The sequence below is a fragment of the Zootoca vivipara genome, chromosome 2 (genome assembly GCF_965207765.1).
Source record: "Zootoca vivipara chromosome 2, rZooViv2.hap1.1, whole genome shotgun sequence".
In the NCBI taxonomy this organism is placed as follows: domain Eukaryota; kingdom Metazoa; phylum Chordata; class Lepidosauria; order Squamata; family Lacertidae; genus Zootoca; species Zootoca vivipara.
The window spans coordinates 99,563,945-99,586,609 of NC_142584.1; the positions used below are offsets into that span (position 1 = coordinate 99,563,945).

A 22,665-nucleotide genomic window follows, 5' to 3' on the forward strand; every position below is an offset into this window, starting at 1 on the left:
TTTGAAATTTACCAGTAGCTGCTGCATTTCCTACCCTCGGCTTATACTCGAATCAATAAGTTTTCCCAGTTTTTTTTTGAGGTAAAAATTAGGTGCCTCAGCTTATATTCGGGTTGGCTTATATTACAGTACTAAACAATAGGGGGTGGGTAGGTAATGTTCAAATCCGTTCAGCAGATCCAAAGGCCTATATGTGGCCTTCTGCGCATGCACAGTGGTTTATTTGGGGCCACAACCCTATGCGTACCCTCACAGCTTTTCAATATTTGCACCTGACTCCATGGAAAGCACGGTGGTGGCTGGAGCTTCTGGCAACCAGTCAAAGAACGGATTGGGACCTCAGGTCTGTATGTTGCGCTCAGCTGCAAATTTCCAAATGTTGGCTGCGAGGTAGCATAAAGAACTGTGATTCGTGCTCAGGGCAAGTGATTCAGACCTACCATTCCCACAAGCTTCATGCAATCCAGGCAGAAAATAAACAGCGGTTGGCAGAACAGTGTGAACTGGGCCTGAGCGCAGACTATCAAAGCCTTAGCTTATAAAAAGAAAGATGTTCCCTACAGTGCTAAGCACTGCAATGGCATATGAGTAATTGCAGCCGAATCCTATACATGTTTTTTTTCTGCGGAACGAATTCCCACTTACAAGCATAGGCTTGTAGCCTAGGATTATTAAAAAGGGAAAGGAAGGGATCTTTTTTCTTTGCTATATAGAAAGGTAAATAGGTATTCAAAGCTTGAAGTTACTGAGGGGAGTGTTTGTGTGAAGAAGAAATGAATGACTGGGCAGCAAAAGGTGCCGTGAAACAGAATCATTATCGATTGCGCACAGTTCTTAGAAATTAAAAGCACAGTGCTTAGAACACAAAGACACACTGTTACATTTTCAAGCTCTGGGCTACATGTCATGTTGACCCACTGTGCGGCTCAAGGAGGTGTGAGAAGGCCATGTTGACATCACCCTAGTAACAGCCAGAGGGAGCAATGACTCAGTCAGCAAAGGAAAATAAAAACCAAACTTTGCCTCTATCTATTCCCTGTTTCCAGGCTCAATGCTCCCAAGCCAAAGGCTGAGTTTGGACTCTTTGTTATTTTGCCTTATTGCCACCAACATTAAAAAAAAATCAACACTGGTTTGTACTGAGAACTGCGCAAAGCTTGCATGTGCACGTTCTGGACAAAAAACTTGAAAAGTTGAGGAATTCACTCCAAAGGCAAACTAAAGTTCTGGGACCATGTTTGAATTTTGGCACTTCTGGTGGTCCCGTTGGGTGGTGGTCTTGTTTTGGAAAATGATTTCTATGCTGTTGGTTTAATGATTGAATATACAGTCTCCATAAGCCCTTTGTTTGAATTGAAGGGTTATTTGGAAGGAACGGTTCATGCAAAGCATTTTGAGTTAGTTTGGAACCTTTTGACGAAGATCAAACTTCTTACTGCTGGTAACTGCTGAAGGTGGAACATGAATTGGCCAAAACAATGGCTAGCTAAAACATGGAATCTGGTGTAAATTAACAGAATATACTTGGCTGTAAGAGGAGAGAAAACACATAAATCAATATACAGGGATTCAAGGATCGCAGCCAACTAAGTTCTATTCAGAGTAGACCCAGTGAAATGAATGAACCTAATTTACTCATGTCTATTACAATGAGTCTACCCTGTGGATGACTAGTGGTGGATACAACCCTTGGTTCCCTTGGTATATTTCTGAAAGCAAAGTAGATTATTTATTTGATTTTTATACCGCTGTTATCTTTTATTATTGTATTTTCCCATATTTCATTTGATTTGACGTAGTATTTCGAATGCACTCATTTATCACCAATATATTCCTTCTTGGACTGTTGTCGTTGTAGCAGCAGTATCTGTTGCTAGGCACTGACCACACATAACTGAAAAGTCCTCATATGGGACTTGCATCTAAGTAAACACAAGCAGCTTCTTGTGATGGACAATATTCACTACGGTTTATTAGAACAAGCCAACTTGAACCCTTATTTGCTATTTTAAGATGTGCACGGACCACAGTGCAGGAAGTATCTGATGGCAGTTCACAGCAAATTTGCCTAAACATATGAAAGTGTCTTGCACTTAGTCAGACAATAGACTGAGTTCGTCAAGCACAGAACAAATAAATCTGCACTGGGATAAGCCAAGGGCAGCCAATGTGTGATCCTCCAGATGTTGCAGGAATATAAATCCCATCATCCATGACTACTGGCCAAGCTGCCCGAGTCTGAAGGGAGCTGAAGTCCGACAAGACCCAGGTGTCACCACTTTGCCTACCCCGATCCAAGGTTTCAGGAGAGGTCTTCCTCATTCCCTGTACCTGAGATTCTTTAAGTGGAGATTGAACCAGAACTTTCAGCATACATGTGCCCTTCCCATAGCTTATTTAGATGGCACAAATCTGGAAACAAATACCAATCGTCAAAGGTGTATTTAGTGTATTTGTCATCGGATTAAGCTTGTTGAAAATAATGAAAATAATAGAATCATAGAATTGGAAGGAATCCAAAGAGTCATCGGGGCAAATCCCCTGCAATGCAAGAACCACAGCTAAATGAACGCAGAGAAATCACAGTGCAGTCACAAAAGTGCATACAATCATCGAGTTGAAAGATGCTTTAAAAAGGCTCACCTCCAGTAGACAAGAACAGCAATAAGGAGTATGAGGCACACAAACGTCAAGGCTGAGACTACAATGAGGGGAATGATCCATTCCATTTTGCCAGTAGCAGGTCTGGTTGCCATACTGGAAATATTCTTGTCTGCTGCGTGGCATAAAAACAACAAAATCAGCAACTGCAAGAAGAAACTGAACGGCTACAAAATAATTTGAACAGCAGGCCATTTTGCACATTACACAGAGGCAAACCTGAGTTTGCCATCAAGCACACACTTGGCAAGGAACTACAGCCAATTACGGCTCCCTGACAAGTATGGTACTTCTAACAGTGAACAGATCTTCGTTGCTTTCCATTTCCTTTTTTGGTGTGGATGCAATACATTTCTTGTGTACACCTGGAAACGTAATGTATAAAATGGCCCAAAGTGAAAATGGTACTTCTTTCCACATGAGTGAACACCAGACTTCAAAACAAAGACGAGTGTTTTATGAAGCAAGGAATTACACTGGAAACACAAAACCTTGGTTGCATTACATAGGAATGTTTTGCTACCATGAAACATTCTTTAGGTTCCAACTTCAAATGGTCATAGGAATTGGGTGCATGAATATTGTTTCAGTTTTCCCAGCTTTTGCCCATGACTGCTTTCATCCTCCACCCCTTCCCAACATTTCAACATTGTAATGTATAAACAATAATTCACTGCAGTGTTTCTCACTGTGAAGTTTGAAATGTCTCTGAAGATGTAAATTGCTGGATTCTCACAACAGATTATTGTAGAAAGATACAAACCTGAGTTCATATATGCCTCAAAGCAAGACATTTTGGGTAACTTCATGGAAGACAATGTGGAGAGTACACAGATCAATGTCAACAATTTCTAAAATCTTTAAGCAAGGCTAACAATGGGGAAACAGTTGCACATATTTGAATGAATGAATGAATGAACGAACGAACGAACAGGGTCCTCATATAGTCTCCTATATGTCACAGTTCAACTCAGGTTTCTATGTGGCTTAAAGCAAAGATTTTACCAATGTTCATATTTTGTATCTCTATTCACAGTTTGAATTATGTTATCAAAACCAGCATAGCTTCTGCAAAAGTAAGTCCTGTCTCACTAACCCATTAGAGATCCTTGACAGCATGGAGATAGAGGCGATATAGTTGACATTGTGTACTTGGACTTTCAAAAAGTTCTCAACGAAGTATCTCACCCAAGATTGTTGAGTAAGCTTAGCAGTTACAGAACAAGAAGAGAGGTCCTCTTATGTATCAGGAACTGGTTAAGTAACAGAAAGCAGACAGGATGAAAAAACGGACAATTCTCTCTATGGAGGGAAGAAGAAAGTAGGGTCCCTCAAGGATCAGTATTGGGACCTGTACTTGTTCCATAAACTATCTAGAGTTTGGGGTAAGCAGTGAGGAAGTCAAGTTTGCAGATACAATATTGTTCAGCATGGTTTAAACAAAAAGAACTCCAGAAGGATCTCTCCAGAACTGAGTGAATGGGTGGCAAAATAGCAAACACAAATCAATGTAAACAAGTGTACAAAACATCTTAATGGGGGAAAACATTTGAATTTCACATATATGCTCATGGGGTTTGAACCAGCAGTGACCGACCAGGAACAAGACCTTCGGGTTGTAGTGAATAGCTTGATGAAGATGTTGATCAGTATGTGGCAGCTGCGAAAAAAGGCAATTTCTATGCTAGGGATCATTAAGAAAGGAATTGAAAATTAAACTGCTGATATCATAACACCATTAGGCAAATCTATGGTGTGACTGAACTTTCATTAGTCTTCAACAAAGCATAAAGTTTTTTATTCTATTTTATGATCACAGAGTTAGAGTCTCTTGCAATTTTGCAGAATCTGGATTACTGAGCTGGTCCTCTGTTAATACATACAGAAAGTCTTTAAGTGTGATGCTCTAATACTGTGATGGGGACCATGTGGGTCTCCATATGTTGTTGGACTACAACCTCCATCAGCCCCAACCAACATGGCACAATGACACTTAACACTGGCCATAAAACATAGTTAAGACAGTTAGCTAGACCAGTTTCCTAAACAAATCCTGATCAGGAAGGCAAAATTTGTTCTTGGATTCCTGACTGTAGTTTGTTTGGGAGGAGAGAAAACCTCATAGAATCATAGAATTGGAAGGGACCCAAGGGTCAATAATGTGAGCCTTGGTTTGGACACAACACTAAGCCAACACTCAGTGAATTGTCTCTCTACTGCAGGAAGGGAGAAGTGAAGCGGGGATGTGCAGAAGCTAATTTGGTTATGGCCAGTATTATGTCCAAACAGCCAATGTCAAGACATCCCTCAAGATCTATTGAATGGACACAATCAGAATAAGCAAATGCATCAAAAGGACCACAAACAAGCCACCATAAGCATCAGAAGTGACCACTGTCAAGTTTCTGGCACTACTTAGCATCTTGGGCTCCTGGCCAATGAGATGGAAACCTGCATACAGGACATTCTTATTTTGTGTGTGTTAGATTTTTAGAACGCTGCAAGCAGACCACTTGGAGCACTTCACAAGATTAAACTGGGAACACCAATACTGGTAAACCCATGTCTCTTTTAACATTTACATAGAACACTTTACAGATTTTTAGCACATTTGTCTTATCTGATTGGGCGTAATTACTGCAAAATGAAAGCACGAATAATTCTTGCAATATGGGCAACAGACAGTGGCTTGATCATGATTTCCTAGAAATGGATGAGCAGGCATTCAAACCAGAAAGTTTCCGTTCCAAGTCCAACACCAAGTCCTAATTAGGTGTCCTGCATTGTATGCATGGGTAATGTGCTGGACGAGCCTGCCATTTGGTCTGGTCTCTTCTTATGCGACGGCAGCAGCCAGTAGCAACAGAGGAAGACTTTAGTAGCTAGTACTACTGAGGTATTATTATATATAATTAGTTTGGAAGGAATATTCCATTTTAACCAACAAAAAAAGGAAGGGGAGAGAGAGCTCTCCCAGAGAGGTGGAAACATAATAGTACTTTTGAATAGAAAGCCACATTTGAACATTTGCTTTTAAAAAGCAAATCTTAAAAGTATATTACGGCAAATATAAAGGAAGTATTCAAAAGTACCAGCAGAAGTAACTGGTTGGTGCTAAATGCTAGCGGTCCGCAGTACATCTGGTCTACCAGCAGGGGTCCAGCACTGAGAAGCCTATAAAAATGTGGCCTGCTGAGTAATAACTGAAGGAAAATGTACGTTAAACAGAATGACACAAGACAGTTCTGGTTCCCTGCATCCCAACAACGAAAACAACAACCGCCACCCAGCATTTTCAGCTTTCCGTTTTAAACAAAGGCAGCTCAGCAGCGATAGACAAATATATTGTATCCTTTTTGTAACTTTGCCCATTTTTTTTTTCTAAAGGGGTGAGGAAACTCCAGTTTTGCTAAGAAAGGCAAACACTTTCCTGTGGCATATGTCACCGCTGAATTAATTCAGTTTGCCTTTTACTGGCTTGGAATGCATCCCAGTAGGAAGGAATAAAAATTATTATAGCGTATCTGCTTCAGGGAGTCCTACCTAACATGATCACCGGCACTTTAAAAGCCGTTTCTCCACAAACTGAAATGTGCAGCTTGTTCCATGGCAATTGCTTTCCCGAGGAAAGCCTCTTTCAGCAGTTTTCATCCATTTCAGAATCTGGGCCGGGAGAAATATATGAAACTGTTAAGGGTGTTTTGGCAAGGTATTACAGGGATCGGGGTGGGGTGGGGAGGCACCGGATAAGCATACAGTGGTACCTCGACTTACGAACGACTCGACAACCACATTTTTCAACTTACGAATGGGGGTAATGGCCACGCGCTTACGAATGTCTCGACATCCGGGGGGAAACGGCGGCGGTTGTAGTTAGGGATTTTTCGACTTACGAATTTTTAGATAGGGTTGCTTCGACTTCCGAATTTTCCCGTTTTCAATTCATTCCTATGGGAAATCACGTTTCAAATGGCGTTTTTCGACTTACGAATTTTTCGACTTACGAAGGTGCTGCGGAACAGATTGAATTCATAAGTCGAGGCACCACTGTATTAACTTCTGTTTGTATGCCCATTCTAATGGGCCCTTGACAATGTGCACTTGGTTATTCTCCACAGGTAACAAGATAACAGATGCTACCTGTTATGAAGCCACCTTTCTTTGGCTCCCAGTACGTTTCCGAGCACAATTCAAAGTGTTGGTGCTGATCTTTAAAGCCCTAAACGGCCTCAGTCCAGTATACCTGACAGAGCATCTCCACATCCATTGCTCTGCCTGGACACTGAGGTCCAGTGCCGAGGGCCTTCTGGCGGTTCCCTCGTTGCGAGAAGTCAAGTTACAGGTAACCATGCAGAGGGCCTTCTCGGTAGTGGCACCCGCCCTGTGGAACGCCCTCCCAGCAGATGTCAAAAAGAAAAAACAACTACCAGACTTTTAGAGGACATCTGAAGGGAGCCCTGTTTAGGGAAGCTATTAATGTTCCCTAATAAATTTGTGTATTTTAATATTGGAAGCCGCCCAGAGTGGCTGGGGAAACCCAGCCAGATGGGCGGGGTATAAATAATAAAGTATTATTATTATTATTATTATTATTATTATTATTATTATTATTATTATTATATTTATTATTATTATTATTATTATTATTATTATTATTATTATTATATTTATTATTATTATTATTATATTTATTATTATTATTTCTTTGTACCAGAATGAAAATTCTCTCCCATTTCCCCCCGCATTTTATTTCTCATTCTTCTAGAAACATACAGGCAGAACACAGTATTACCGGAATTCCACCATGCAATGAACACCCATCCATTCAACTGGAGGACACTCATGAACCTATGAGAGCATGAAACCCTGTGTGCAAATGGATCAATGCACACTGTTTCAAGCACAGTACGAGTCATTCAAGTATAAATAGCGGACACTGGGCAGCTTAAAAAACCCGTAACTGACTAGCTAAAGCATTTTACTCGCTGCAGCGTGAGAGGCAACAGCAGCATACGCTACTTTCCATTTAGTTGCAGGTATTTCTCTCGCCTCCCTCTTACACCTTAGTATGTCCTTTTTTTTCTGTTGAGACTGGCAACACTTTTCTACAGTGTCATATTGTGTATACACAGTCTGCCAGCGAAATCTGGCCCGATTTTCTTTTGTTTATCTGCATGCAAATTGTCTTAGTGATTGCAGGCTCCTACATGCTGCAGTGCAAAACATTCACGAATGACAAGAAATTATAACTTAGTAATTCTTGCCACATATGGAGAATGGGGAGGGGGGGAGAGGGAACCCACACAGATGCTTAATTATCCTAATGAGGTTATTCCCAAAGGCTTTTGCACAACTTCAAGCTTGTTTTTAATTTTCCGTACAACTGAAATTCAGACAGCAACACTGAAGGCCTAGGTGTACAGAGGCTAAATGAGTCTCAACACACAAAGGATCGTCTTGGTGACCATGCCTATTGAAGGGAGAAGATCTGAGCATATCAGGGTAAATAGGGGAGAAAGGGAGGTGGCAGTATTCCAATGAGGCAATGTCCAGTCACCTATTGGTTTAATTCAGGGGTCAGCAAAGTTTTCAGCAGGGGGCCGGGTCCACTGTCCCTCAGACCTTGTTGGGGGCTGGACTATATTTTTTTGGGGGGGTGATGCAAGAGCACCACGAGCCCCAGTGGCTGCTTACCTGTGTCTTGCGAGCGGCAGGGGCTGGCGGTGGGGGCAGCGGAGGGACGATGAGCAGCGTGCGAAAGGGCCCCGGAGAGGGGCAGCTTTAAATGGGGGCCGCTCGAGCGCTGCTGCTGCTGGCACCAACAAAGCCCACCCCCTTCCTCCTCTAGGCAGGGCGGGGAAAAGCCAGCAGGAGGGAGGGAGGCGCCACCGCCGTGTGAGGGAGAGGGAAAGAATATGTATGCTGGCGATCCACATGGTGATTCCTGGACCGTCCACAGGCCGGATCCAGAAGGCAATTGGGCCTGATCTGGTCCACGGGCCTTAGTTTGCCGACCCACGGTTTAATCCCTGCAGAGTATAGGGAGGGGAGAGTCTGGCTTGATTACTGTGATCTGTTCCTGATGAACACCTGGAAACCAAACATGGGAATCCTCTTGGTTTTGACAATTGCAGCTGCTTTGCTCCTTTCCCCCTGGACTCCTGGTTTATTTCTCCAGACAACCCATGAACCATAGAACAAATCTTGGCTACAGTTTATGGTTTGCCTGGAGTGAAAGAAACCATGATGTAACACAAGGCCGAAATATGGCTCAGTTCACAGCAGCAGAATCACAGAAGGAACTAAGTGCCTGTGCTCTTCCCATTGGGAACCTGCACATTTGCTTATGTCCACTAATCCATAGTTTAGATTATACATGCAAATGGGGGTGCTGGCAATGAGCTACACCAAGCAAAAAAAACCCTCTTAAAATGGCCTCCAGATGGTTGCTGCTCCATACAGTGAGCCATTTCCTAGCCACCAGCTCATCACTCCATGTGGTCAGCCCCCACCATGGGTTTTCTTTCCACGCCACCACCAATCGTTCCTGTCGGCAGTGTGCAGAGGTTCAACTGCACAGAGGTTTACGGTGGTCTTATTGTGTGAGAAAGCCCCAAGCAGATACTGGAACACCAGTGTTTACACCAGCCTGAAAAACTGAATGCTTGGAATAAAAAATTGAAAAAATAGCCCAGTAGCACCTTCGAGACCAACTAAGACCAAACTTAGTTCTTCAGATACACTGACACAGAAGTCACCAGACCCTAAATGCTTGGAAGATAGATTTGTAAGTAATAAACACAAGGCACACCATTAGTATGACAATCGCTAAACATTTATTTAGCAGGAAAGAAAGCAACACAGTACGCAGAACAGATGTAGGTACAGAATAGACAGAATTCAAGTTAGACGAGGTGGTATGAAAGCAAAGAAGTGAGCTAAGAAAGGAGCACTAAGTGTTGCCTTGTACCCCAAGCCTCTGTTCAAAACTCCTGGCAATAAAATTATTGTTGTTGTTTAGGGTTTGAAGGACAAAGAGATAAGGAAGAGGGAGAAAGGCACTATATAGGGTTGAGATTTGGGGCTCCTGTGTGGCCCTCCAGATTTTGCAGGACTACAGCTCCCAGCATCCCTGACTTCTGGCCATGCTGGCTAAGGCTGATGGAAGTCGAAGTCCAGCAACATCTGAGGGGTCACAGGTAAAATTCTCCAACTCTGCTCTAATGTGTAAGATTTTATCTTTGTGGAAGGTGTATTGTTGACTTGGTTAAGTTCTTTGGGGGTGTTTGTATCATTATCGCTTGCCACTTGCTTTGTGATTTCATCCCACTGAGCTGTTTTTAAATATTGCACAATGCCTTGAATGTTGGAGAATATTTTAAAACAAACTTCAAGTAAATCAACAAACCTAAGCTGTCAAAAAGTAGCTCCTGACTTTTTCTACTGAATGTGTAGAGAAGAGGAAGGAAAAAATAGATAACATCACTGTCACTTTATCCAGGGAAAGCTGGTCTCCCCTCTGCGGGTCTATAGGAAACTGCAACTGTTCTGGAGGCAGCTAACATTTTTTGGTTGATATTCACTCCCAGCCAACCTTCTGGTGGGCATGTGTCAGTGATGAGTTTGACCACCGTACACTGTCACATGCCTTTTTTTGCATGCACAAACACGCTCCCACACACAGAGGACATATCCACAAAACTCCCCAATCTCAGTTGAGATGTGCAGATCAGCTGAGGGTCATCATCCCATCACCATTCATCCAATGATTTTTATGACTGGGGAAGGGGACATTTGTATCTTCATCAGGGTGGCGGGCTGATTGTCTGCTTTATTTTATTTTACCACCAATAAAAAGGATGGCACCATTTGGTGGAGGGGATTGCTTAGGGGATGGATTAGGTCTCCCCAGATAGAGAATGGACCAGCCACTTCTGAACAATTCCTTCCATTCATTTCTTCAATGGATACAATTTTTCTTCTAGATACTCCTACTGCCAACTTCCGAACAGGACTAAGTTATAAGTCCATGGTACCATAGGTGGTAAAATCCGGCAGTATATTAGCTCCTTTCCCATTTTGTGGGACTCTAGCATTTCCCCACAGATTCTCAGGTATTCAATCGAATGGGATCTAGTTCTTCCCAGTGCCGGGAACACATTGGATGATTGTTACTTCTTCTCTAACAAACAGGTAAAGAATCCATTTTAAACATATTTTTACATTACTAATAGACCAATATTCAAGACACATTTAGCTGACTATGTAGCTTCCAGGATAATATGTGGAGGTGTGTTTGTGTACATGTATGCAAGACTGGCCCTTCATTAGTCCTTTTCAAATCCTCTATGGAGGATAATGTCAGAAAAAAGAGGCTGGGCGCCCAAGTCAGTATTTCATTTTTGAATGTGAGCTCTTGGGCAAATGCCATCTTATCTGGTTGAATCACCCCTCTGAAAACCAATGTATTTGCTCCAAAATCTCTTCTGTGCAACTTTTTCTTCCAATTCACCATCCAAGAAGAATTGTTGGAGTGTGGCCTCTTTCCTATACCCTCTTTGTGGAGACAGATGCAAAGAACTCATTTATCCTGTCATCCTTGAGTGCTCCTCTTACACAGTGGTGGTCCAGTGGCCCTACTGTTCCTTCGGCAGGCCTCCTCTATACAATGTATTTGAGAAACAAAGTTGTAGGTTTTTAAAATGTTTTTTTTACCCCGTTGCACCCAATACATACAACATACTTGGCAGAAACGATGTTCTTGAGTTCCCCCCAAACTGACTTGGATTGCACTTCTGCTTTTTAAAGCATGGCATCTACTCTTTTATTAGCTTCTGTGCCTTCCCACCCCACTATTGTTTAATATGATTTTATTAAACGATATTGCCTGTGACTAAAAACCAACAGCAAAAGAGGCAAAGGACAAAAGAGGGTGGAAGAAAACAGGAGAGAAAAAGTGCAGTAATTTTACATTAAGCAGATTGGTGGGAGAACTTGAGGAAATCTACCAGCCTCTGAGCTCAATAAACACAACAGTGTTGCACACCCAAACTCACACCTACACAGAGAAATTCAGGCATGCAAGTAAATTGAGAAACAGGATACCTAGTTTAAAATTAGCCAACAGGAGGAAGATGTCACCCCCAGCTTCTCCCATAGTAGATTTGCCCATATGCTGAGCGAATTGTGAGTTCTGAAAACCAGGTACAGTACAATAGCACTGGAGGGCTGCTTGTCTTGTTCACCAAATGGAAACTTGTCTAGAGCAGGCATCCCCAAACTTGGCCCTCCAGATGTTTTGGGACTACAACTCCCATCATCCCTCGCTAACAGGACAAGTGGTCAGGGATGATGGGAATTGTAGTCCCAAAACATCTGGAAAGCTGAGTTTAGGGATTGCCTGGTCTAGAGTAACCCAAACACTGATTAAAGTGGACAGGGCAATGGGGGTGTTGTGTGAAGTCATGAACTCGGGCCTCTATAAAAGACCCACAAATGAAAAGAAGCTTGGGAGGTGTGTGGGTGTGTAGGTAAGGCTACTTAATACGAGTTGAATGTGGTTCAAAGTATGCCTAAACCTATTGCAGTTATGCCATTCTCTAGCAACATTTGGGGTGATGCTTCCAATGGATAATCGTCACAAGACACAGATACTCCTACACAAAAACTATTTATTTCCATTCAGACACCTATCCTTCCTTTCACCGCCCCAGATCTGGATGTTAGGTTCCATACTGGAAAAAAATTAATGTACAAAACAATCACGAGCACAGTAATTACAAAAGGGTTTGCTAGAACGTGTAATGAGGTTTCCTGAAAGCATGAACCCAAATGTTGGTGCTTACAACACTTCAAAAGCAGCCGAAAAGCATCAGTGACATTTTGTTGCGATGGGCAGTTTTCGACACGCTCCCAGTCCCCTGACCCCACTCTTTCCCCTCCCTGGTACCTTACACAGTTAACTCACCTGGATAAATGGTAATAAATCTGTTGTCTTTTGGTAAGGGTGTTGTTGATGCTGTGTCTGGTCTTCTTGGAATTTCTCGAGTGTATTGTTCATTTGTGTATGCTGGTGGCACTTGGGTGGAAGGGACTGTTTCGTATTGAGAGTCTGTTTCCATATCTCCTTCTTGTCCGGGACTCCTACCTGTTGGGGAAATGTCTTGGCTTTGCCCTTGATCAGGTATGGTTTTATTCCCTCCCTCCGTAGTCCTGTTGGGAGCAAGAGTGGTGTCTGTAGCCTCAGTGTTATCCTGTACCTCAGCAGCCTCGGTTGTAGCGTTTTTCTCTCTTTTTTCCGAATCCTTTTCTCTCTCCTCTTCATGCTCTCTCTCCCCATCCTCGCTCTCGCTTTTCTCATCCTTTTCCCCATCCTCTGCCCCTTCATTGTCTTTTGCGAGGGCGGAATCGCTTTCCGGGGCTGGAGAAGAAGACAAAGCCTCAGTGGTGGCGAGGACGGGCCTGGCCGACTGTTTATTGGTCGACACAGATGTCGGGAGGCGAGTTGGCCAAACGGTACTAGGGAAAGAGGAGATGCCACTACTGCTAAACCCGAGGCCTGCAAGCAAAGTGCTGGTGACCACAGAGGCCACCGTGGCTTGGCTCCCACTGGAGGAAGGCCCCATTCCAGTGGCCATAGATACAAAGGAAAAGGGGAGGCCTGAGGAAGTCCAAGTAGAAGATCCAGAACTGATGGGAGCCATGTCGGCTGATGGTGCAGGAGAAGCTGTAGGCTTGAAGAAATCACCAGGGGGAACAAGAGAAGAAAACACAGCAGAGAGAGCATCAGTAGAGGTACCTGACATGCTACCTCGGCTCTTTTTTCCTTTTGATTTCCTTTTCTTTCCAAACACTCCATTCTGCCCATTATTCTGTTTAAATAAGACAAGTATATTTAAACAATTGTGGTTAAAGCTAGCCAGCACAAAACAACACAGAGATTCACAAGACAAAGAAAACAGAAGGCTGAAGACAACTACAGTATTGTTACGAGCTCAAATCAGAGTCAGCGTTACAGTTTCCTCCTTTAAGATCAAGAAAGGCATAGCAACGGATTTCACAGGGTTTATTTCCTCCTGCCTCCCCCCTGCCCCCCCCCCCGCCTGCAGGTATGATCTACTCATGAGTTCAACTATTCTAAATCCAATGGCTTTCAGTAGGTGAGTTAAAGCAACAGAGGCTTAAATCTTCCCCACTGAAATAAATGGGATTTTGAAAAATAATTCTAGCTGGCTTGCATTGACATGTAAAAATTTTTTAAAAAATTATGCTAAATTGATTTTCTGCATTTTTGAGGAATTTCCACTTGAATTCCATTTTGTCAAGACATTTTTACTCAGCTCCAACCAATATAAAATTATAAGTAAAACATAGGGCCGTGTAGTGCATTTGCAGCTCGCAACCCCAGAGTCTGTCACGACTGGACCTAATGGTCAGGGGTCCCTTTACCCTTTACTGCTCCATTATAATTTTGTTTGGATGCACTTTTCATTATGTTTAGTACATAGTAAAATGTTATTATGTTTAGCTTGGTGGCACATCCTTACCAACTTCTTTTAAATAAAAAAAGGTTATGACCTTTCTGCCAACCCACTCGTCAATTTTAAATAATGGAATACAGTCTAACAGATCAAGCAGAAACGGGAAAAGGTACAGGAAGGTTTTGTGGATTATTATTTTTACAAGAATATTAATTTAAATATCAATTAGTTTGATTAGACCTACAGGTTTTACTTCCCTGATAGTTTCATCCTATTATAAAACTTCACCCAGTTTCCATCAATCTCATGCTTGCAATAGAAGAAGGAATTTTGAACACCATTAATGTTTAGGTTTTTTTTAACTTTTTACTGCTGATTGTGTGGCTGCTATCGAAAGCCAGTTCCAAACAGGACTAAAGAAAACCAAAAATAAAATGGTGATACTATGTTCTCACTCTTTTGATTCACATCAGCAGGTTCCCCTCAATTAATTACAATGCTCTTTGGTGTATTATTCAGTGTAAAAGCACCTTCCAAAAAACAAAAACAAAAAACCCCCCAGTTTAACTAACTTGCCTTAATTTAACACATTCAAACATATCAGCATAGTCCTAGGATCATAAGTAATACTGAGTTATAACCAATGATGAAAGGCAAAAAAAGAACTCTGCATCAAAATCCTTGGATTCTTTGAATTTAATTCAGGACGTTTAAATCAGGATTTAAATCAGGACATTTACTATATAACGCTGCCACCTGCTGGAGAGAATGTTGAAGTATTTTTTAAAAAACGCTTTTCTATTAAATTCAATGACTCATGCCACTTACCACTCCTGTTTTTACTATTCTGGTGCCTTCAAAAATTCGAGTAGTATTAGCTGGGGAAGGAAAAAGTAATAATAATGTTTAAGTGGATAAAGCTGCAAACAATATTAAACACTATAATTTTATGTTTTAATCATTTCAGTTTCTAGCCTAATGATCCCAGGGTGAGTTACAGTAAAAAAATTTTTTTTAAAAAAATGCTCCAATAGTCTGGATTCAAAGATAAAGAAATGGCTGTTTTCCAATCGATTGGTTTTTTCAATAGCTTGTATTGAGGCAGAGGGGAACTATAAACAAGATTATTCCTCGGAATGAAAATTGAGGCTTCTAAATACTTTTCCCTGCCCTTGTTCTGCATTCCCACAAGCCAGTAATGCATATTACAAGATTATGAAATGAATTTCCTGTTGTTATACTTTTCCTGCTTTTCCTGTCAAACCATCTCTGATTCCCACCCCTACCCCCAGCCACCTCAGTCTTTCGGCAGTCAGGGGTCAACATTTGTAACCACAAATGCCAGGCCTTGTGTAAATATAAAATGGCCATTGAGGGCCCGGTCCGGCCTTGTGCAAGGGAGGGCAAGCTTCTGTTTCTGGAATTAAAAGTTCAATTATTACTGCTGAGACAATTGCCTCAGTTTGGATCTGCATCTGTGTCAGTAGAAACAGGGTCAGGATTGCATCACAGGAGTGGCTGAATACCCAGCTCTGTTTCTGTGTCTGCAGCTTCAGACAGGCAGACATTTTTTAGGATCCAACTCTCCTTTCTGAGAGGTGTATATGATTTTAAAATATTTAAGCTCTCCCCAGGTCTTGATCCGCTTGAATACAAAGAGGCATATACTCTCTGATAGCTACCAGCTTTTTTTTAAAAAAGGGATTGTAACACATTTCAAACACAGGATATCACTAAACCTGAGCACGGGGTCATAAGAACAAGACCACTGTTGTGAATGCCAGTGGTCTTTTTTTTTTTGCTCTGCAAGGAAAACACTATCACGTTTTTCAACATTACAGCCCCATTTGCAATGTCAAACCCATAACAATACATAGCTGGTATAGTTGGGGTTGGTGCGTGAGTATGACAGCCATAGCTGCCAAGTTTTCCCTTTTCTCGCGAGGAAGCCTATTCAGCATAAGGGAAAATCCCTTTAAAAAAGGGATAACTTGGCAGCTATGATGACAGCAAGCAATTTACACCTACTGAGAAAAGGATTAGCCATAGGAGGAGGAGGAGTAACAATTTTGCAAGGTTTGCTTTTCCGGATTTTTTTGTGGAACTCAGAAGCCCACTCCATTATTTTTCTCAGGATTCATATAGCATTTGAAGTATGCCGGATCTGCAACAATAGCACTGGCCAAGGGTCAGTTCTCTCTCTCCCAATTTGGGTTGATGGAAATGAACTCAGTGGTTTGTCATACTGTGAATCATGTATGTCAGCAAAGTTTTCTCTTTAAATTGCGTTTCCACTTGACGCAATTTTATAAAAAGCACTGTTCCTAAATACCATGCCAGCTTGACCGCCCCTCCCCATGACTTTAAACTCTACGCACTTTTCCCTGGCCAAGGGGAACATTGCAAGAGAACAGGATAATTGCATGGTTTTTTACCTTTAAAGAGCATTGTCTGGCTAAAATCACTGCGCATGTCATTTCGGCACACTGCTTGAACTCTGAACAGATAAAGGATGTCAGGTGAGACATGGCTAATGATGGCTTTCTGTTTAAAAAAAATAGACATTATTCAGTTTTATCCCTCCCAACTGGATACTGAACGATCAGTCTGTAAAACAAAAAGAAAACTTAGAAGAGAGTTTACACAAAGGGGCAAGCTTATCAGAGAGAAACCCACCCCCTGGAGCAGGATCTGGGATGAGGAGAAATGCCAAAAGGCATAGAGGAACAAACATACAAATTCTACGGGATTTATGCAGCTCTTTGGGCAGAAGCAAACGTCAGCCTTTGTGTACAATAAGCAGATGAAACTAGCGATGAGGGGATCTGCGGAATCATATAACCCAGCCATGCCTGACCTCAGAGTGTTAGAGGAGCATCTGTCTGCACAGGAACAGATCAGCTACCATTTAGCAGTTGCCTTTGAGCAGAGATGTCACAGGGGAGTGCGACTCGAGCCCCGAATACAAATTTTCTAGGTCGCTGGAAGGAATGTACAATGTACCAAGTTCAATCATTCTGTTCCAGGGGTGGGGAACCCTTTTAAACCCACGGGGTCATTATTTCCTTCCAGACAACCTTCTCACACTGTCAAATTCAAGGACATATTCCAGCCAGGCAAAAACATTCAAAGCAGCTCCAGGTCTGGCCTTGCAGAGTTTCCTGAGGGTCAGAAAGAGAGGCTTGAAGAGAGCTGGATGTGACCACCAGGCCTGAACTGGCAATCCAAATGCTGTTGGATTCGACTTCCCGTCAGCCCCAGGCCAGCACAACTCCTTGTCACGGATCATGGGAGCTAGAGTCTAACAAACATGTCAAAGACCACAGGTTCCCTAGCCCATCTCTGCCCTAAGGGGACCAAAACACATTTTACAAATATGTATACGATCTGAAGAGATACCAGAGTTTTGTAACTGGATTTGTAATGGCTTTTAGTCAAATACAGCAAATGATTTACAAATATTCCAAAAACAAAACGATAAAAGCAGCTGGTAAACGGAATTTTCAAAGTATGGAGGGGGGGCTCCAGATTTCTGTCCCTTTGACAATATGGTCATAATGTAAAGGTAAAGGGGCCCCTGACCATCAGGTCCAGTCATGTCCGACTCTGGGGTTGCGGCGCTCATCTCACTCTATAGGCCGAGGGAGCCGGCGTTTGTCCGCAGACAACTTCCGGGTCATGTGGCCAGCATGACAAAGCTGCTTCTGGCGAACCAGAGCAGCACACGGAAACACCGTTTACCTTCCCACCGGAGCGGTCCCTATTTATCTACTTGCACTTTGATGTGCTTTTGAACTGCTAGGTGGGCAGGAGCTGGGACCGAGCAACGGGAGCTCACCCCGCTGCAGGGATTCGAACCGCCCACCTTCTGATCAGCAAGCCCTAGACTCTGTGGATTAACCCACAGTGCCACCTGGGTCATAATGTATCAGATACTAAAGGTCTGTGTGACCTTCTGACTTGGCTAGCCTCAACGTGACTCAAAAGCCCGGACAGGCCTCATCAGAAAAAGCTTACGTGTGAAATCCTTGTCTGTGTAATCAAAAGTTTGCTTTCGCTAGGCACAATGGAAAGATGATTCTAGTTGCTCTTGCAGAGTTTCTTTTTGTCAAGAAATCAGAAGGCTTTCTTTGGGTCATGCACTCATCAGAGGTTTACCTGGAGACGGACCACGTGAAAACTAGAATATTCTCTAAAACTAGTCTTTAAGCTAGTTTTAAAAAAAAGAGAGGACTTTTTCACTGGATCCTTGGTTCACATGTCAGGTCAGGTCACTTTGGAAGGTCAGGAGACCCTCTGAGCACAAGAGCTGAAGCCCAGCTTTCCCCCTGAAACTCCCTGCCTGCCTGCTGTTTTCCTCATCAGGAGAAAGACTCCTGGCTAGGCACTCTTTTATCACTGCTGCTTTACTCATGGTTGAATATTCTACCATTTTCTAATCTGCCCCAAAGACCCAAGGGTGGGGGAAAAAACCTATTTGCTCCTGCGGATGGGCGGGCAAAAAATAAATCCTTTCCTTTTCAAGGCTCCATTACTTCTTGCCGCCCAAAAAGTTTCAGAAACAAACCACTTATCCATCTCCCATGCAACTGTGATGTGGATTGTTTGGGCAGACATTTTCATAGGGTAAACTGGTGGAGAGTGTGTGTGTGTGCCTTTCTCCCTATGTAAATCATTCTCTCCGCCCCCCCCCCGCCCCCAATCTCCAGCCCACCAAATAATTCTAGAACAGGCATCCCCAAACTGCGGCCCTCCAGATGTTTTGGCCTACAACTCCCATGATCCCTAGCTAAGAGGACCATTGGTCAGGGATGATGGGAATTGTAGTCCAAAACATCTGGAGGGCCGAAGTTTGGGGATGCCTGTTCTAGAAGAACAAGACTGAGAAGGCACAGGGAAGAAAAGCGCAGGGGGTAAAAAACCAAAACCACCCCCTGCCCCGTCCAGTTAGGCTGCCATCCTCTTGGCCACAGATTGATGCTGGCTGGAAATCATGATTCTAAAGTGCCAATTATTATAGCATCTGTAATAGCTAAGCAATCAATTCTAAAGCAATGAAAATGAATGGAAATTGTGCAACAGTCATTCCTGGGGGACTACACCCTATGTTTGTAACTAGATATTTTTCCTGATTAATGCACTCTGTTCTTTTTACTAATTAGAAACGGGGGTGGGTGGGTGGGTGGGTGGGGGAATAATCTCCCTTAAGAGTGCGAAATGATGACAAGTTTGAGATTATAATACAGCCCTAACCTTGGGCACCTTTCAGAAGATTGCTTTCTGATTTCATGAAGCACATCACTCCCTAACGCGACCCAGATAACAACTTCTAGTGGGGGGAAATTGAAAATATAAATGGAAATTAAGTAAAAGAACCTCAATCTAAGGGAGAATAAGACATGTATTATTCTATAAACTGATTGAATGGTACCCAAGGAGTGTGTAGTTGCAAAGGATAACTGTCATTAGAAATTTCACTCATTGCGGCTGCATTTTTATGTGCATATACAATTACTGATTTCATTATTCCAGAAGCTTGCTTTGATTAACAATAAACTGAGCCCTTTCAAAATGGAATATGTCACTTTCATTCTAGACACATGGAATTTTAAAGGCTTGTACATTTATCGCTTGCCTCTGCTTGGGCAGCAAGTTGAATGCCAAGTAGATCCCACCTTAAGTGCTAGGCCAATGTTCCAAACCCAAATAGACTGCCCTGATTTGGGCTTATGTCTCTTCTCAAATTTAAGCCACCCGTTACAAAGGTACATATACTGCATGTACAGCCGGCTCCAAAGGCCAAATCCTGCAAACAAGCAATGGATGTGCTAACATGAACAGCCGCAGAATATTGCTCATCTCCTATTCACAATAAGGACCATTAGAGGGATTTGCAACTTCTGCCATAAAGCGGGGTGGAGAACCTATGGGCATTCAGATGTTGTTTGACTCCAGCTCCCATCACCCTCAGCCAGCACAGCCAATAGTCTGGGGTGGTGGGAGTTGGAGTCCAGTAACATCCAGAGGGTCACAGGTCCCTTGGTATGAAGCAACTTGCAGGGAAGCAAGCTCCTTCCGTCATCAAGCTTAACTTGTTTCCAAGCTGAAGGGCTAGGAAGCTGCCTCATAATGCATGAGATCACTGATCCATTTAGTAGTGTCTACACTGACTGGCAGTGGCTCTCCAGGGTTTCTGGCAGAGTTCTCTCCTGGTCCTGGAGATGGCAGGGGTTGAACTTGGGAGCTTCTGAATGCAAAGCGGATGCTCTATCTCTGACCCTACGGTCCTTCCCCATAGAGTTATAAGTGCAAAACAAGAAGACGAAGGTGTTTGGCCATTCTTCTTCCTATACCTATACAAACCAAGAATCAGATTCAGATGTTTTGAAGTTGTGGAACAGGGCACAGATACCAACAAACTCCGTATGTGTGTTAAAGGGAGTTAGGCAGAAACCACCCATTCAGCTTAAGACCCAAGTGATTCATCCCCCAGCCGTCTACCGAGGAAACACACAGTAAGGCTCTCTTAACGCTAATGGCAACTTCCGACGCTCTGGTTTTTACCAGGTCCTTGTCGCTGTCCTTGGTGAAGGTTTTTTCCTTTTCATCTTCGTTTTTAGCCCAGCTGTAGGAAATCATATAGTTCATAATGGGAGGGTGGTAGATCATCTCCGGTTGATTCCACGTCACCAGCAAGGCGGTTCTGTTCACCGGCTGCACTTTCATGTTGACAGGCGGAGTACTGCAAACTAAGCAAAAAGGGGGAACAAATAAATATGCCATGCCTCTAAAGCGTTGGGAGAAATAAAAGTCTCTTAAGCATTAATTTAGAAGCCCGATCTAATCTTGAGTGGAAAACACTTCACTACCACTATAAGCAGTTATTGCTGCAACCTCTCTTGCTTTCTTTTCTGCCTCCCTCCTTCTCCAGGGACTTTTCAAACCACGACAGTGAGTCCACATCTTGGTCCCACAACAAGGGACAGGAAAGCATCACCGACACTGGGGATTCAGAGAGGCTTGCAACGTACCAACTGCACCTGTCAGGCCCACAGCTTCTAAAATTAGCTCACCAGGAGAAAATACAAGACAGGGAAGAGAGCCTGTATGGTTCGTTGCTTTGGGTAGTCTATACACACCAATTACTGAAAGCTTGCAGCAGCAAACCCTTTCTACATGTTTTCAGTGCAAATGTTAAATAATTGAACCGGAACTGCATACATGTCTTCTGTGTTGTGCTTCTTGAGAAAAACCAAGAGACTCATTATTATTTTTAACTCCTCTTGCTCATCCCCGGCATCTCACTTTTAAGAGTGTCTGTCTGGAGCAGAATTGACTAGTCTTTTTAAAAAAAAATTGGCCCAAGGTCCACATTCACCCTTGGCTAATCTCCCATGGACTCTATGGCATTGGTGAGTGTAACTAAAAATGGGTTTGGCCAGCCAGCCCATTCTCTCTCGTCTGCAGATACCACACACATGCACGAGACACGCAGCTGCCCTCTCTTCTCCGCTTATCTGTGCAGCTCAGCCAAGGAAAGGAGTTTATCAACCCTTTTCTGCTCATCAAAAGATTGCTCTGATGACTAGGGAGGGTGCAATTTGCATCCCGTTCAGGTTATGCTTACTTGAGCTTTTCTTTTTGCTGCCGCCGGCAAAAATCGGCGAGGTCTTAGGAGGTGAGCAAAAATCTGCTTGTGGGGAGGCTGGATCATGTCCCCCAGACTGGGTGGGGTGAGGTGTGTGAGCCATCCCTGCTTTGGATGACCAGCTATGCTTAAGGTTAGTAGAGAGTTCAGCATTCTTAGAACAGCATGGCACTAGCACAGTGATGTGTCTGGGTCCCCTGCGCACAAATAAATACGTTAACAAATGAAAGCATTGATAAACGATAATACAGGATTTTATGCAGAGCTATGCTGCTTACAAGTGCCCTAAGCCTGCAAAGCAATAGCAAATGATTTCTGCGAGTGAGGAAGGAACTAGAGACAGTGATCATGATGAAATAAGGAAACCTCAGGGCAAACCTATAAATGCTCCAGCTGGACAGCAAATGAGTGCATGCCTTTTGTGTGAAATTAGAGGTCTGCCGATTTATAACGGCTGAATCAATTTTTTTCTTAAGCAGCAGCAACAACAGTGTAAAGGAAATGGAGAACACTAGGTGGCACTAACAGGCTATTGATAAAATGCTGTGCTTTACCTGCAATAAAGAGAGTTATTTTTAAGCTTAGGAAACCGTGATTCATGAACATAACATCAGGACAGGTCCGCAAACTTTCTTGCCAAATTTTAACCTCAGAGTCCCAGAGAATGCCAGATAATGGGGTGTATTTGCTGACAGTGGGAGTTCAAGGTTTCACTCACCATCCTGCCGCATACGCAGAGTGAGTGCCTTTCACCCATTCAATACACTTCCCAGTGATCCTTGCCAAAGTCTTTTCAATTAGGCTGCCTATTCCTATCACCTATATTGCATTCAGAGGTCATGGTAAAACACTGTAATGGGCAGGGGCAGATGTAAT

General features: G+C 43.0%; 1 protein-coding gene across 4 annotated transcripts in view; it reads right to left on the reverse strand.

Annotated features, from left to right (window-relative positions):
- The window catches only part of PTPRG (protein tyrosine phosphatase receptor type G), a 578,270-nt gene that overhangs the window by 69,526 nt on the left and 486,079 nt on the right, over positions 1-22,665 (reverse strand). Inside the window, exons 9-13 of one of the 4 annotated variants that reach the window (XM_088662505.1) lie at positions 20,706-20,890; positions 16,577-16,685; positions 14,970-15,019; positions 12,629-13,394; positions 2,644-2,773 (exon numbers count right to left, since the gene is read on the reverse strand). In XM_088662505.1, coding sequence (XP_088518631.1) covers positions 2,644-2,773; positions 12,629-13,394; positions 14,970-15,019; positions 16,577-16,685; positions 20,706-20,890 — 1,240 coding nt within the window. Of the gene's footprint in view, positions 1-2,643; positions 2,777-12,628; positions 13,533-14,969; positions 15,020-16,576; positions 16,686-20,705; positions 20,891-22,665 lie in introns of all 4 variants that reach the window. The other 3 variants (XM_035106777.3, XM_035106776.3, XM_035106775.3) reach the window with 3 other exon arrangements.